The following is a 15927-nucleotide window of genomic DNA, read 5'->3' as shown; positions in this document are numbered from 1 at the left end:
TCACTGTCCTGACTTTTCTGAAGGAAATATCTGGCAATTCCGGAGCAATAGTTTACCTGTTTCCACCCGAAAGCAGTCTTCTGTGTTCAAAAACTGTGACGCATCCTTGCCTTCTTTTTGGCTCCCAGAACCTGAGAAATCAAAGCTTTTTCAGAATTTGGTGGCTCCTTCACCTGTAACACCTCAAAACTGTTTTATCAGCTCTATGTTTGAATCACCAAATCTCTACAAACAAGAAAAAACAAAAAATGAAAGAAGGACCAAGAGTTATTCGACATCAGACTGTAGATCAAATTCTGTTTTTAAGGAGAGACCACAGCTCCCAGAGTGTTCGCCAATCCGGCTCTCTCCTTTGGCTAGGTGGGAGCTAGAGGGGCATATGGCTTGGAAGGTTTGTACTTTGCGGGAACAAACAATACCTCTGGCTGTGAAGGAATCGTGGGCAATGTTGAACTATTTAGTTGAAGTACAAGGAGTTCCTGAATCAAAGAAACCCCAAACTCAGTCATCTAGACCTACTCATCAAGATACTGAACAAAATACCAACAATAAATCCCCAGACCTTTCATCATTTCAGTTTCATGTGAACACTGGAGTGGAATCTGGATTAAATAGGACAGAAACAAAAATCTCAGAGTCACTTACCCCATCTCAGCAGCTACAACCTGTGGATGTCCCCCAAATCCTTGGATCCAGATCCAGACCCTTAGTCATATCTATAGGCACTCACTCTCCCAGAAGCTTGGGGGTTGACAAAATTCAAGAGGAAACTACTTTCTTGCAGAAGCATCCAAAACACGTGCTAGAGCAGAGAGTTATAGATCTTCCAGAGAAAAGGGTCCAGCCACAGAAGACCCAAATAACTGATGTGGAGTTGACCCCAAGACTACCTAATCAAGTCACAGATAGCATAAAGATTACTCCATTGGCATTGCTTCAGGTCATGGATTCCATGGGGATGATCCCAGAATCACATTCAGAAGTGACAGAAGCTGTGGGTTTGTTCCCAAGACCACCAAATCAAGTTGTGAAACCAATGGAAGCCATTGAAACAATGAATGTGACTCTAGAACCACCATATGAAGTCATTGAATCAGCAGAGGTAATCCTAAAACCTCAGCATCAAGTTATGGAACAAAAGGGGCTGACCTCAAGATCACTGAATGAAGTCGCAGATAAGGTGAAGGTAACTCCTGTAGCATTGCTTCAAGTTATGGATCTCATAGGGATGACTAACAAACCACATCTACATATTACAGAATCAGTGGGAATGACTCCAAGATCCCAATGCCGTATGGAGTCAGTGAAGATGGACCATCAAGTCATTAAATCAGGAACAGTAAGTCCAATACCACAACATACAGTCGTGGAAACTGTGGATAAGATACTAGGGCCACAACAGAAATCAGTGGGCATGAACTCAAGGCCAGAAAGTCAAGTCATGGAAACACTGAAGATTATGCCAGGGCCAATATATCAAAACACAAAATCATTGGAAACGATCTCAAGGCCATTGGATCATGCCATAGATGATATGAAAGTAACTCCAGTGGCACTGTTACAAGCCATGGATTTCATGGGGATAATTCTACCAGCACAACCATGTGTTATAGAATCTGGGAGTTTGACTGCAGATCCACAGTCTCAAATTACAAGTTTGACACCAAGGCCGACTCAACCAGATAATTTGACTTCTTCCTATAGCTCACCCACTACTATTGGACTACCTAGAGTTGTAGAATCTGTAGCTTTATCTCCAAGGGCCCCACCTAAAGTCATGGAATCAGTAGGGATGATTCCAAAGCCATTACATCAAGCCATGAATTCTCCAACAGCAGTGATGTTCCCCTTGAGATCGATGACAGCACCACAGTCACAAATTGTAGAATCTCAGGACTTGACCCCCAGGCTAATATCTCAAGTCACAGAATCTCTGGAACTGACTCCTGAGTCATGGATTCAAGTGCTAGAATCTGTGGAAATGACTCCACAACCACATCATCAAGACACATATATAGGTCCACTTCATCAAGTCATGAAACCTTTGAGGTTGACTCCATGGTATCAAATCCCAGAATACTCAGAGATAAGTCCAAGGCAAAACCATCAAGTTATAGAAACAATGGGATTGACTTCTGATACATGGCTACAAATGAAGAAATCTGAAGCGTTCATACAATCACATGATCAAATAGTGGAATCTTTAGGGACAATGCCAGAGTCACTGACTCAAGGTACAGAATCTACAGGAATGCATCAAAAAACACTGCATCAAGTCATGGAATCTGTAGCAATAGCTACTGCACCACCCCATCAGGATGTGAAATATATAGGGGTGAAACCAATGCAACAATTTAAAGTTAAGGATTCCATGAAGTTGTTCCCAGAATTGCAAAATGTAAAATCTGAGAACCTAACCCTGGGACCAAGGTTCCAAAGTGTGAAATCTGTAGACACAGCTACAGGCTCATTCCCACAAGTGATAAAATATGGACAGTTGGTCTCAACTGTGGAAACTATAGAGTTAGCCCAAGAACTTCAACAGCAAAATGTAAAATCTGAAGAGGTGATCCCCACACAAGAGCTGCAAAGTGGGAAATCTCTGAAGTCAGTCCCAAGGTCTCAGCTTCAAAGTGTAAAATCTGCTGAGTTGGCTCCAGTGTTACAAGTGCAAAGTGAGAAATCTAAGGACTTGACCCTCAATTCACAATCAGAAGGTGTGGAATATGTTCATTTGACTCTACCACCAGAATTTCAAGGTTTAAAAACTTTGGAATTGACACTAACACCAGTATTGCAAGATATAAAATCTGTGGAGTTGGCCCCCAAACCATGGTTACAAGATATCAGATCAGAGAACATAGCTCCAGTGCTACTGCTTGAAGATGCAAAAACTATGGAATTAACTCATCAAATGGTAGAATGTAGGAGGTTAGCTCCTGAGATCTGGCCACAACAGGAGGAATCTGTGAAGTTTATCCCAGTGCAAGTCATGGAAACTGCTGGGATGATACCTGGGCCACAACTTCAAAAATGTTCAGAGATGGTAACAGGGCCAGACTATCAAGACACAGGAATGAAGAGGCTGATTTCTGAGGCTTTGCTCCAAGTGGCATTAACACAAAAACCACCAAGTCAAGTTGTAGAATCTGTAGGAATGACTGCAAGCCCACATCTTCAAGATACTGGATCTCCAGAGATAACCCTAAAATCAGAATGTGAAGACACAGAAGCTGTAGGATTGACACTGCTCCAAGTTGAAAAAAATCAGAGGACAATTCCAGTATCATCATATTTAGAGAAAGAATCTCTGGAGTTAAATCTAGAGCGAAGGATCCAAGATGAGAAATCAGAACCACTGAAGCAAGATTTGAAATGTGTGGAGTTAACTACTGAGTCATCTCCATTCATGGTAGGATCTAAAAGGTTAATTATAGGATCAAAGCCACATGCTATAAAGTTGATCCCAGGACCACAGCTCCAAGGAGTGAAGTCTAGGCAGTTGGATCCAGAACAAAAGTCGCAAGACATGAAATATGCAAATTTAACAAAAGAGTTAACTACAAGCATGGTAGACTCTGAGTTGACACCAGGTATGATATCAGAGGACTTGACTAAGGGGACACAGCTCCAAGGCATAAAATCTGGGGATTTAATTCTAGACCCAAGGCAGCAATGTGTCAAATCTTCTGGACTGACCCTAGGGCCACAATTGCAAAGTGTCAGATTTTCAAAATTAACTCCAGGGCCACTTCTTCATGGAGAGAAATATGTAGATTTAATCTCAGGGGCACCTCATAGTGTAAAATTTGATGAATTGATCCCAGATTCTCCAAGGCAAGAAATCCAACAGTCAGATTTTATCCTAGGACCAAATAATCAAAGCATCAAATCTACACAGTTGACTCCGGAACCACAACATCAAGGTATGAAATTTGTGGACTTAATTCCAGGGCCATGCTTACAAGATGTCAAATTTTCTGATTTGGCATCACAGCCCAAATACCAAGGTTTCCAGTATGTGAAATCGATATCAGGAACACACCTTCAAGATGCAGAGTCTCTAGGGTTTGGACCAGAATTGTCTTTGCAGTTAAGCCAAGGGTCACAGGTTAAAGATATGAAATCTGTTATGTCTACTGTAGGATCAGAGATTCACAGCATGAAATCTGTAAAATTGACCTCAGTGCACCAAATTCAAGGTGTGAAATCTGAGGAACCAAGCCTAGGACCATGGCAGCAAGATGCCAAACTTTCTGAATTGACTTCAGGACCAAAACTTCAAGGTGTCAAAGTTGGGGAACAGACCCCGGAACCAATGTCTCACAGTGAGAATTCTGTGAAGGGGACACAAGAGTTGGGGCTGCAAGATCCCAAATTAACAAAGATTTCTCCAGGGCTGCAAGGTATGGAACAGATAAGGCTTAACCCAGGGCCAGTGCTACAAAATGTTAAATTATATGATTTGACCCCAGGAACTCAACCTCAAGGTATGAAGTCTTCAGAGTTAAACTCAAAGCCACAGTTAGAATGTGTAAAAATTTTTGAGTTGACTCCACAGTCAAAGATGCTAGGGGCTAGATCTATGGAGTTGATCCCAGGACCACAGAGGCAAGGGGATAAACCTGAGATGTTAGCATCACAGTCACTATTTGAGGGTGTAAAACATGTAGAGCTGAATCATCTACCAATTTTTTATAAATTAGCCTCAGAGCCACATATACAACATTCTAAGTTGATCAGAAGACCACAGTTCCAAAGTATGAAATCTTCTGAATTGATCCAAGAGTCACAGTTGAAAGATATAAAACCTGTGGAATGGATCTCAGTTTCAAAGCTTCTAGATTTAAACTCTGAGGAGCTGACCTTAGAGTCACAGGAGGGAGATGTGAAATATGTGGAGATAACCTCAGGACCACAGATTGAAGATGTCAAATTCACCTCAGGTTCTAAACTTCAAGGTGTGAAATCTGTTGAAATGAACCTTGGGTCAAAAATGCAAGGTAAGAATTCTATGACTTTTGCACCAGAGCCATTGCTTCGAGTTAGTGAATCTCTGGAGGTACTCCAAGGGCTCCAACTACAAGGTGTGAAAGCTAAGGAATCGTTTTTAGAACCACAAATGAAAGATATAGAATCTGTGGAGATTAGTCAGCGCTTAAAGCTTCAAAGTTTGAAATCTGCAGAAGTGAACCCTGATTCAAAGTTGCAGTGTATAAAGAAAGAAGTAGTCAAATCTGTGGATGAAACCAGAAGACAAGAGGTTCAACAAGTAAAATCTGTGGATTTATCCGCAACACAACAGTTTCAAGGAGTGGCAGCTGTGGATTTAACTCCTAGACCAGACCAACAATGTATGAATTTAGAACAACTGAAAAGAGGACCTGAACCAGAAGATATGATGTCTTTAGAGTTAAATCCAGGGCCAAAATTTGTACAGTTGAAAGATATGGAATCATTTGAATTGACTCCAGAACTAAATATTCAAGGTATAAAAACAAAAACATCCAAGTTTGACTCACAGTTGCAGAGCATGAAATCTCCCAAATTGACCTCATGGCCACAGCAATTGCACCAAGTGAAACCTGTGGAGATAACTTCAGAGTCACAGCTTCAAGGTGGGAGAATTGTGGAGGTAAACCATGAACCAGAGTTTAGAAGTATGATCCCAGTACCAGAATTTCAAGGTACAAAATCTGCTCAGTTAGCTCTAGAATTAAAATCTCTAAGTGTTAAAACTGCAGAATTGAAAGCCATACAACCATTGAGAGGTATGAAGTCATCTGAATTGATTCTAGGACCAAAATCTCAAGTTGCAAAACCTATGTTCAACCTTGAACCACAGTGGCAGAATGCAAAAACTCCTGAGTTTTCCCCAGAGCCACAGCTGCAAAAAATGAAAAATTTGGAATCATTCTCGCAGTCACAGCTTAAAGTTGTGAAAACTGTGCAGTTAAATCAAGAGCCAGATCTTGGAGGTATGCAAACTGTTCAGTGGATACCAGGACCAGAGTTCCAAGGTAGGAAATCTGCAGTGTTGAGTACTGGGTCACAATCTCGAGGTGTCAAACCTGTAAATTTGAAACCTGTGCTATATTCGAAAGATGTGAAGTCGTCTGAATTGACTCTTGGATCAAAACTTCAGGGTCAAAAATCTATGGAGTTCAACCTTGAGCCACAGTGGGAGATCCTGAAAATCCCTGAGTTGTCTTCAGGGTCACAGCTACAAAAAGGAAAAAAACTGGAATCACTCTCAGTGCCACAGCTTCAAGGTGTGAAAACTGTACAATTAAACCAACAGCCAGAGTTTGGAGGTATGAAATCTGCTCAGTGGATACCAGGACCAGAGTTTCAAAGTAGGAAATCTTCAGTGTTCAGTACTGGGTCACAATCTCAAGGTGTCAAACCTGTAGATTTGAAACCTGTGCTACACTCGAAAGATGTGAAGTCATCTGAATTGACTCTAGGATCAAAACTTCAAGGTCAAAAATCTATGGAGTTCAACCTTGAGCCACAGTGGCAGATCATTAGAACCCCTGAGTTGTCCCCTGGGCCGCAGCTGCAAAAAGGGAAAAGTTTGGCATCATCTTCAGAGCCACAGCTTCAAGGTGTAGAAACTGTACAGTTAAACCAAGAGCCAGAGCTTAGAAGTTTGATAGCAGGACCAGTGTTTCAAGGTGTGAAATCAGTCGTGCTGAATCTTGAGTCACAGTCTAGAGGCACCAAACCTGTGGATTTGAAACCTAAGGTGCACTTGAGAAGTACGAAATCATGTGACCTGATTTCAAGGTCAAATCTTTGTGGCATAAAACCTATGGCATGCAAACCTGGGTTTCACACACAAGATTTAAAACCTCCTGAATTGTTCCTAGGACCACAGCTGCACGAATCAAAACCCTCAGAGTTATCTCTAGGGACCCAGAATCATGATTTGAAGTCTTTTGTATTTGTACAAGAGTCACAGCTTCCAGGAGTGAAATCTGGGCTTTTAAGTCAGGGACCACAATTGCCAAGTGATAAAACTATAAAACTGAACCCCCAACTATACTTGAAATCATCTGTATTAACTCTTCAAACGGAGATTCAAGGTGTGAAATCTGAGGAGTCCAACTCTGGGCTGAAATGGCAAGGTGCAAAATCTTATAAATTGACCCCTGAGACAAAGTCCCAGAGTACAAATTGTATTAAATTAAACCCCAGTTCACAGTTGCAAGGTGTAAAAATTTCTGAGTTGACCATGGGAATAAAGATTCAAGATGTCAAATCTGGATCATTGCTGCAAGGTGTGAAAGGAACTAAAGGGACCTCAAAGTCAAACCTTCAAGATGTAAAACATACAGAATTCAATCCTAGTTCCCAGGTGCAAGTTGTGAACTCTTCTGAGTTGATCCTAGGATCAAAGCCTAAAAGTGTGAAATCAGTGGGATTCAATCCGGAGCCAAAATTACAAGGTAGGAACATTTCTGAGTTAATCCCAGAGACCAAATTTCAAAATACGAAATTTGTGGAGTTCAAATCTGGGCCCCAGTTGCCAGGTGTGACATCTGAGTCTGTCCTAGGGACAGAAATTCAAGGAGTAAAATCAGTGGAATTCAACTCAGGGCCACAGAAGCAAGATGTAAAATCTTCTAGGCTGCTTGTGGGTAAAAAGCTTGACAATGTAAAATCTATGGATTTCAATTCCTGCCCACACTTGAAGGCTGTGAAATCTTCAGAAATTATCCCAGGAATAAAGCTTCAAAGTGTGAAATCTGTAGAAGTCAATCCTTGTCAAAAGTTTCAAGGTACAAAATCTTCTGATTTGACCCTGGGGTGTTGTAAATTCCCTGGTGTGACATCAGTGGGGTTCAATCCTGAATCACATATACAAAATGAAAAATCTTCTGAGTCCATTTCAGGTACAAAGTTTCAGTATGTGAAATCTGTGGAATTCAACTCAAGCTCACAGTTGCAAGATGTGAAATATTCTAAATTGACCCTGGGGACAAAGTTTCAAGATGCACCTTCTATGGAGCTCAGTTCTGAACCACATTTTCAAAGTATGAAATCTGATTTAACCCTAGGGACAAAGATTCAAGAAATGAAATCTTTAGAATTCAATCCTGGTCCAAAGTTACAAAATGAAAAATCTTCTCATTTAAACCTAGGGAGGAAACTTCAAGGTGTGAAATATGTGGAGTTTAATCCTGGACCTCAGTTACAAAATGAGAAATCTAACAAGACTATAGAGAGGAGGTTTCAAGATTTGAAATCTGCTGAGTTAAAACATGTCCCACAGTTACAAACTGTGGCATCTTCTCAGTTAATACCTGGGAAAGAACTGCAAGGTTGGGAATCTGTTGCGTTTATCCCTAAATCAAAGTGTCAAGAGATGAAATCTTCTGAATTGACTAACGATACAAAGGTACATGATATAAAACCTTTGGGGTTCTACTCAATCCCAGAGTTACAAGATAGTAAATTGTCTATGTTGACACTAGGGGCACAACAACAAGGTGTGAAATCAATGGGACTCAACCCTGGGGCAAAATTGCAAGATGAAAAATCTTCTGAAATGAAAAAATTTAACACAGTTAAATCTACAGAGGTCAACCATGGCTCAGAATTTCAGGTTGTGAAACCTAAAATGGTTTTGGAATCAAAACCTGTGATACCTTCTGAATTCAGTGGTAGAAAACAGTGGCAAGATGAGAAATCTTGTAAGGTGAATCCAAGTCCAGAACAAGGGGTAAGATCTTCTGAGTCGTGCGTAGAGACAAAGTCTCCAGATGAGCTTAAATTTCAATGTGGGAAACTTTCTGAATTGAATCCAGGGCCACAGCTTCAGTGTACAAATTTTATATCATTTAACACGGGGTCACAGTTGCCAGGTGTAAAATCTTCTGAGTTGAATCCTGGATCACAGCTTCAAGGTATAAAATCTAATGTATTCTGCCTTGGGCCACATTTACAATGCATGGATGATTCTGAGTTTACTCCAAAGCCAAACCTTCAATGTGTAAATTCTATTGGGTGTAACCCCAGTACACATTTACAAGGTGTGAAACCTTCTGAACTGACTCCAGTTTCAAAGCTTCAAGGTATGAACTCTTCCTTGTTGAATCCAGGAACAGAGATTCAAAGTGAATTATCTATGGTATACAAGCCTGGGCCATATTTGCAAGGTGTGAAGTCTGAATTGACTCTAGGGTCACAGTTTCTAGGTGTAGCACCCATGGAATGCACTCCTGGATCACAAGTACAGTGTGTCAATTCTTCTGACTTGAATCCAGGACCAAAATTACAATGCACGAGTTCTATGGGGTGCAAACCTAGGCCACACTTGCAAGGCATGAAATCTTTTGAATTGACTTCAGGGACAAAATTCCAAGGTATGATATTTTCTGAGTTGAATCCAGGATCAGAGCTTCAAGATATAAAATCTATTGTGTTAAATCCTGTACACCATTTGCAAGGTATGAAGTCTGAATTGACTCCAGGGACAGAGTTTCAATGTATAACATCTATGGAGTTCAACTCTGGCGCCAAATTAGAAGGTATGAATTCTTCTGAGTTGAATTTAGGGCCCAATGTTCAGTGTATAAATTCTATAAAGTTCAATCCAGGGTCACAGATGATACAAGGCATGAAACTTTCTGAACTGAATCATGGGTCAGAATCTCAAGGTACAAAATCTATTTTGCTCAACCCTGGCCAACATTTGCAAGGTGTAAAATGTTCTCAATTGACTCCAGGGATCAAGTGTCCAGAAGCCCATTCTTTAGAGAACCATCCTGAGTCACAGAAGCAAGTTGTGAAATCCACGTTTACTTTGGGCTCACAGTTATATAATGTGAAATCTGTGGCATTTTCACCAGAGCCACTGTTTGAAGAGATACAATCTGTGGAGATGAACAGAGAGCCATTGCTTTGTGGTGCAAATTCTGTGAAATTGATTTCAGGCTCTCAGCTACAGGACTTGAAGTCTGAGGTGTTTGTACTAGAACCATCTGTAGAGTTAAACCAGGGACAACATTCTCCAAGTATGAATTCTGAGTTGTTGCCCTCACACCTTAGGCAGAATGGTGTGAAGTCTATGGTGTTTGCACCAGAGTCATGTTTTCAAGATGTACGATCTCTTGGGTTGAAATCAGGGTCACAGCCACAAGATGTGAATTCTAAGAACTTGATTTCTTGTCACAGGCAGAAATCTATGGTATATGTATCAGAACCATGTTCTCAAAATGTGAAATGTGTGAAGTCAAACTTATGTCCACAACCTCAACTTGCAAATTCTTTAGGATCAACATCATGCCTCAGATCACAAAGTGTTAAGTCAATGGTCTTTGCACCAAAACCAGGTTATCAAATCACAGAATCCTCTGAGGTTATCTCTAGGACAGAGTACCAGTTTGCAGGACATGCAGAGATGATCCAAAAGTCAAGACAGCAAGTCCCAAAATTTGTTAATTTGATTTCAATACCAATTCATCAAGTTACAGAATCTTCAGAAATGACACCTGATTCAGCACATCAAGACACCGAAACAGTAGAGAAATTAGTAGGGTATACCCCAAACTCAATGGGTAAAGTCACAGACTGTCCAGGGATGCCTCTGGAGATAGACCTTCAAGAACCGGAATCTGTGGTTCTGACTTCAGCAATAGTGAATCAAGGATCAAAACCATTAGAATTAACCCCAGAGAAAAGTTACCAAGTTCCAGAAACTGTGGAATTATATACACAGTCACAGCCTCAAGTTAAGAATTTGGGGGTATTATCTACAAGGCTACTACAGCAAGATGTGGAATCTGGAGGAATGACCCCAGAGCTAAAGCATCACATTATAGAAACTGGGGGATTAAGTTTTGAGGAAAAGCTGCAAGGGGAAGAATGCCTTAGAATTATCCCCAAACCAGTAAGCCAAGCAAATGAATATACAGAAAGATTTCTAAGCTCCTATCCTGAAGCCGTAGAACCTGTGGAGAAAAGACTGCCAAGAGTAGAATCTTTAGTATTGATTCCAAAGTCATTTCATCATGTCCCCAAATCTTCAGGGAAGATACCAGAGATAGGATATCAAGTTCCTGAATCTCTGGAGTTGCCTTCTGAGAAATGGGTCCAAGTGGGGGAATCTGCAAAATTGACTGCAATGTCATGGGATTATTTGAGTTCTTCTGGGAAAGTATCAGAGTTAGGCCATCAAGCTCCAGAATCTAAGGGTTGGACCTCTAAGCAACAATGGCAACTGGGGGAATCCTTAGAGTCACCCCCAAAGCAAACAGATCAAGTTAAAGAATCTGCAGATCTCACTTCTAAGACATGGCAGCAAAAGGAGGGATCCAAAGGGCTAACAGAGTCACAGTATCAAAGTATGAGATATTCAGGGATAGCCCTAGGACCACCAGACCAAATTATAGAATCTACAAGCATTAGTCCAAAGCCACTTGACCAAGTCACAGAATTAGCAAGGACACAGGTTCAAGTTTTTAAATCAACAGGGGTAACCCCACTGGTCCCCCAAAAACTTGTTGAATCTGTGGAAGTGATCCCTGGACCATCACTTCAAGTTGTGAAGTCAGTGCCATTAACCCCAGGGCCAACTCTTCAAATGCTGGAATCTGTTGAGTTGACTCCCAAACTGCAAGATTTGACACTTTCAGAGTTTACCCCAGAGCTATGGTGGCAAAATGCAAACTCTAAGAAATTAATCAGAGAGCCAACACACCAAATTTTGGAAATAATAGAGTTAACGGGGTTTCAAATAGTAAAAACTGTGTTAAATCCAGGACCACCACTTCAAATAGTAAAATCTGAAGAAATAGTACCAGGACCAATCACTCAGTTTGTAGAACCAACAAAAGTATCCCTAGAACCAGGGCTTGAAGTAATGGAGAATTTGGACTTACCCTCTAGGCCATATCTTCAAGAACTGGTAGAACATGTAGAATTAACTCCACAGCCAACCTCTCCATTTGAGAAACCTAGAGTGTTGACTTGTGAACAAGAGCTTCAAGCTGTGAAATCTATAGGGATAAAAACAGGATATCCTCAAGTCATGGAACCTGAGGATATAGATCTAGGACAGGTTTATCAGAATAGGAAATCTGAAAACTTAACATCAGGAGAAAAGTTACAAGTAGGAAATTATTTATCTAAATATACACACATCTCATCATCTCCACTCATCTCAAGCCCTGTCAAAACTATATGTGAATTAGGAAGTAGTTGGAATTTTGAAATGCCAGAAGTACCAAGAGACTTGGATATAAAAAACCTTGAGACAAATATTTTACAGCATGGAAAGTCCTATATAGACCCTAATATGACACAGTCTTCAGTTGTTCCTTTGGACCTTGTTAATCAATGCTCTAATCAGACAGCTATCACTGTGGAAATGCCACATCCTGCGATCCCAGAAATGAATGTCATATCTAAGGAGAAGACCAATAGTAAGCAGATGGAAGAGCTAGACAACTCACTCCAGTGGAAATATGGTCTTCAGAGATTCTCCCAACACCCATCACGAAGCTGGAGATTACCATCTAGGATTTCCCAGGCAGCATCAGTTGCTCGAAGAGGGTTGACCAGGCCCATCCTTGGCAGACAACAGAATGTCTGGGAGAGTCATGCTTGGAAACAGCGGCTACCAAGAAAATATCTCTCTAGTATGGTAACACTTGGGAACAATTTAGGAGTTACTATAGAAAAGAAGCTTTGTTCTCAAATATCTCGGGCAGAAAGAGCCACTACAGCTACCTGTCAATCTATACCGAAATTATTTGGGGTCACAGCAGAACTGGTAAAATTCCCTCAGAACCTGCTACAGAAGGTTCAGGGTACTATTTCTCAACCTTCAGTGGTCAGAAACTACATTCAGAGACATACTTCATGCTATGGTGATGAGAAAAAAATGACCTTAAGGATGTGGACACGAGGCTCAACGTCTTCTATAATACAGCAATACTCTGGGACTATAATGGGATTAAAGAAAACAAACTCAAAGCTCAGTTATATATCCCAAGAAGTCAGTCAACACATGCCTTTCTCACATACAGGGTACCAAATTCCTTCTCCAGTAAAGTCGGAGTCTTCCTTCAGGACACTTTTCATTCGGAAAGAAGTCTCTATTCCAGTAGAAGAGAGTGAAAACTCACAGAGTGAGTCACAGACAACAATTTTTGAGCCCCAATACTCCCTCAAGCCACCATGTCTTCCCCAGTCTAAGAATGACATCTCAGAACAGTTTCAGCTACTACACGATCTACAGCTAAAAATAGCAGGGAAACTCTTAAGGAGTCAACTACCCCCCAATGTGCCCCCACCTCAAGCTACAGGTCTGGTATTAAAATATCCTATCTGCTTACAGTGTGGACGATGTTCAGGATTTGGTTGCTGTCATAAATTACAGGCCCCTTTTGGGCCTCACCTTCTTATCTATCCACAGCTCCATCTTGTAAGTACCCCTGAGGGCCATGGTGAGATTCGGTTGAATCTTGGCTTTAGGTTGCAAACTGGGAAAAGATCCCAAGTTCCAAAGTATCATGGAAGAGACAGATCAGCCATACCAAGAAGCCCTATATCACCATCACAAAGGAAAGCTAAAATCTATACTAGAGCTACCAAGAGTCCTACTTCCAAAAGAGATTTCAGGTCTGGGCTTTCTCAGTCTCCTACTCCTATACAAGTCCACATCAGACAAGAGCGGTATGGCAGCCCTGACCCAGTAGAAAAGACAGAAATTGGAGATACCGGGCACTATGAATTCATTCACGTTAACTTGCTGCCAGACAGTAGTTCTGAAAGCAATCAGGATGAAAAACAGGCTAAGATGAGACCCCCAAAGACCCCTGATACAAAATATCCAATTAAAAAAATCACTAAAGAAGTTAGAACACAAAGTAGTAGAGGCATAATAGAGAGTCCCTCTAGAGAATTACCAGCTCAGTTAAGAAGGAAAAGGATCGGAGTAGCTCAAACAACTTCTGCCTTTTTAAAAAGAAAATCTAAGACATCCTCCCAACCCACATTCATGCATCTGCTTTTTCAGGGTCTAAAGCAAGCATTCCAAATAGCACACAAAGTTATGACTTCTACTGGACAGAAGAAGCCTGAGGACAGGGAAAGACCAGACAACTGGTGGATGTGCAAAAATGTCCCATTAAAACAAAGGACCAGGGAGTACTACCTATCAAGAGATAGCAAGAAAGACAGGAAGTCAGTTGTCAAGATAAGGCCCACAGGCCTAACAACTAAGCAGGGAAGAACAGACCAATTCAGATCAACTCAACATACACAAAGACATAGCTTTTCCCAACCCAGACCTACCCAATTGCCCAAGTCCACAGTTGCCTCAAAAGAGATCACTTTCCAAACCTCTTCAATCAGACAGCCTTTGGATATAGTTCAAAATGACAGTAGTAGCAGAGCTAATGAAAATGACAGAGCTGAAATCTCCAGCCAGCAGCCTAAGAACTTGTCCAAACCAGGAACCAGAGTTCAGGCCAGAGGCCAAACCCTACATGGTTCCTCTGTAAAAAGAATCCCTCAGAGTCACTTTAAAGCGAAACCTACATACAAGGAGCAAAATCACCGCAGCAGTCCCTCTGAGAGAACCCATCACAGTTCCTCTAAAAGAATTCAGCATAGTATTCCCGAGAGGAGACCTCACAGACTCTCTGAGAGGATCCATTTCAGTCCCTCAGAGAAGAGCTGTCACAGTCCTTCTGAGAGGAGACAACACATTATCTCTGAGAGAAGCCATCACAGTCCCTCTGAGAGGAGTCTTTACTGTCCTTCTGAAAGAAGACACAGTCTTCCTCCTGAGAGGAGTCGACGCAGTTACTCTGAAAGATCCCATCACAGACACTCTGAGAGGAGTCCTTGCAATCACTCTAAGAAACTCCGTCACAGGCCCTCTGAAAGGAGCCATCGTCGCAGTGCCTCAGAGAGAGCCCATGACAGTCGCAGTCATTCAGAGAGAACCCATCACAGTCCCTCTGAAAAGAGCCGACGACGCCGTCATTCAGAAATAACCCATCACAGTCCCTCTGAAAGGAGCCATCGCAGTCATTCAGAGAGAACCCATCACAGTCCCTCTGAAAGGAGCCGTCATTCAGAAAGAACCCATCACAGTCCCTCTGAAAGGAGCCATCGCAGTCATTCAGAGAGAACCCATCACAGTCCCTCTGAGAGAACCCGACACTGCGCTAAGAAGAGAATCAAGCACAGTTCCCTTGGGGAGAGGCCCGGGCATAGTTTGTCTAAAGATTTCATGAGTTATTCAAACACAAACACAGAAGCTGGGCAAGTTTGGAGGCCTGAAGCAAGTAGATGATGAAAGGTCCGCCCATGGTTTCATTCAGGTCTTTGTCAAGCTGCCCTTTCCTGGCTTCTTCTCTGTTCATCTACGACCTCCAATTCCAGTGCCCTCACCAATGAAAGGGCTTTTGTCTTCCTACTTGGGGGTTGGGGAAGGGCATGAGTCTGTAATTTCTCTAAAATAAAGCATCAATAATTAAATGAGACATTGATCTTCGTGAGCGTCTTTAAAAACCACTTGTGGTACTGGGTAGAGTAGGGAGGGTGGAGGTACACTTGGAGTCGCACAAACTGGAAAAGAACAAGAACGGTTGGGAGGCCAGGTTAAGACTCCACACTCCTACTCTTTGTCCCAAGCCCCACCCACAGTTCCCAGAATCCCAGGACGCATTCCCTCCCTGGGCGGGGTCTCAGAGGAATCCGTGTGTGTAGTGGAGGAGCGGGAGGAAATCGTGGAGGCTCATCACGTGATTTACTCGGGCCGCAGGCCCCTCGGAAGCTGCTAGGCGGAAGTAGACGTTCGGAACGGAATTCAGAGTGTCTGAATCCACATCCGGAAGAGGAGAGAAGGAAAGAAGAGGAGAGCGGAAGTGGCGTTAGTCTGGCCGGAGCCCCTTGGTGAATTTG

The 15927-nt window shown here is 42.0% G+C and overlaps 1 protein-coding gene across 1 annotated transcript; it reads left to right on the top strand.

Moving 5' to 3' along the window:
- Nucleotides 1–445: 445 nt before the first annotated feature.
- LOC102837383 lies at nt 446–15922 on the top strand. Its single transcript, XM_006835288.1, has 4 exons — nt 446–8912; nt 9942–10022; nt 10341–15289; nt 15788–15922. The coding sequence occupies exons 1-4, from the start codon at nt 446–448 to the stop codon at nt 15920–15922; spliced, it is 13632 nt and encodes a 4543-aa protein (XP_006835351.1).
- The last annotated feature ends 5 nt before the right edge of the window (nt 15923–15927 follow it).

Source organism: Chrysochloris asiatica, unplaced genomic scaffold (genome assembly GCF_000296735.1).
Source record: "Chrysochloris asiatica unplaced genomic scaffold, ChrAsi1.0 scaffold00016, whole genome shotgun sequence".
Classification (NCBI taxonomy): Eukaryota; Metazoa; Chordata; class Mammalia; order Afrosoricida; family Chrysochloridae; genus Chrysochloris; species Chrysochloris asiatica.
The sequence above is the reverse complement of the archived record's forward strand: the minus strand, read 5'-3'. Positions and strand labels throughout refer to the sequence as shown.

Coding starts and splice junctions, on each gene's coding strand:
- LOC102837383 (XM_006835288.1), top strand. CDS start 446: ATGTTGAACTATTTAGTTGAAGTACAAGGAGTTCCTGAATCAAAGAAA. Junction 8,913..9,941: donor TCCTGGATCACAGCTTCAAG/GTATAAAATCTA, acceptor AATTGATTTCAG/GCTCTCAGCTACAGGACTTG. Junction 10,023..10,340: donor CCAGGGACAACATTCTCCAA/GTATGAATTCTG, acceptor CACCAAAACCAG/GTTATCAAATCACAGAATCC.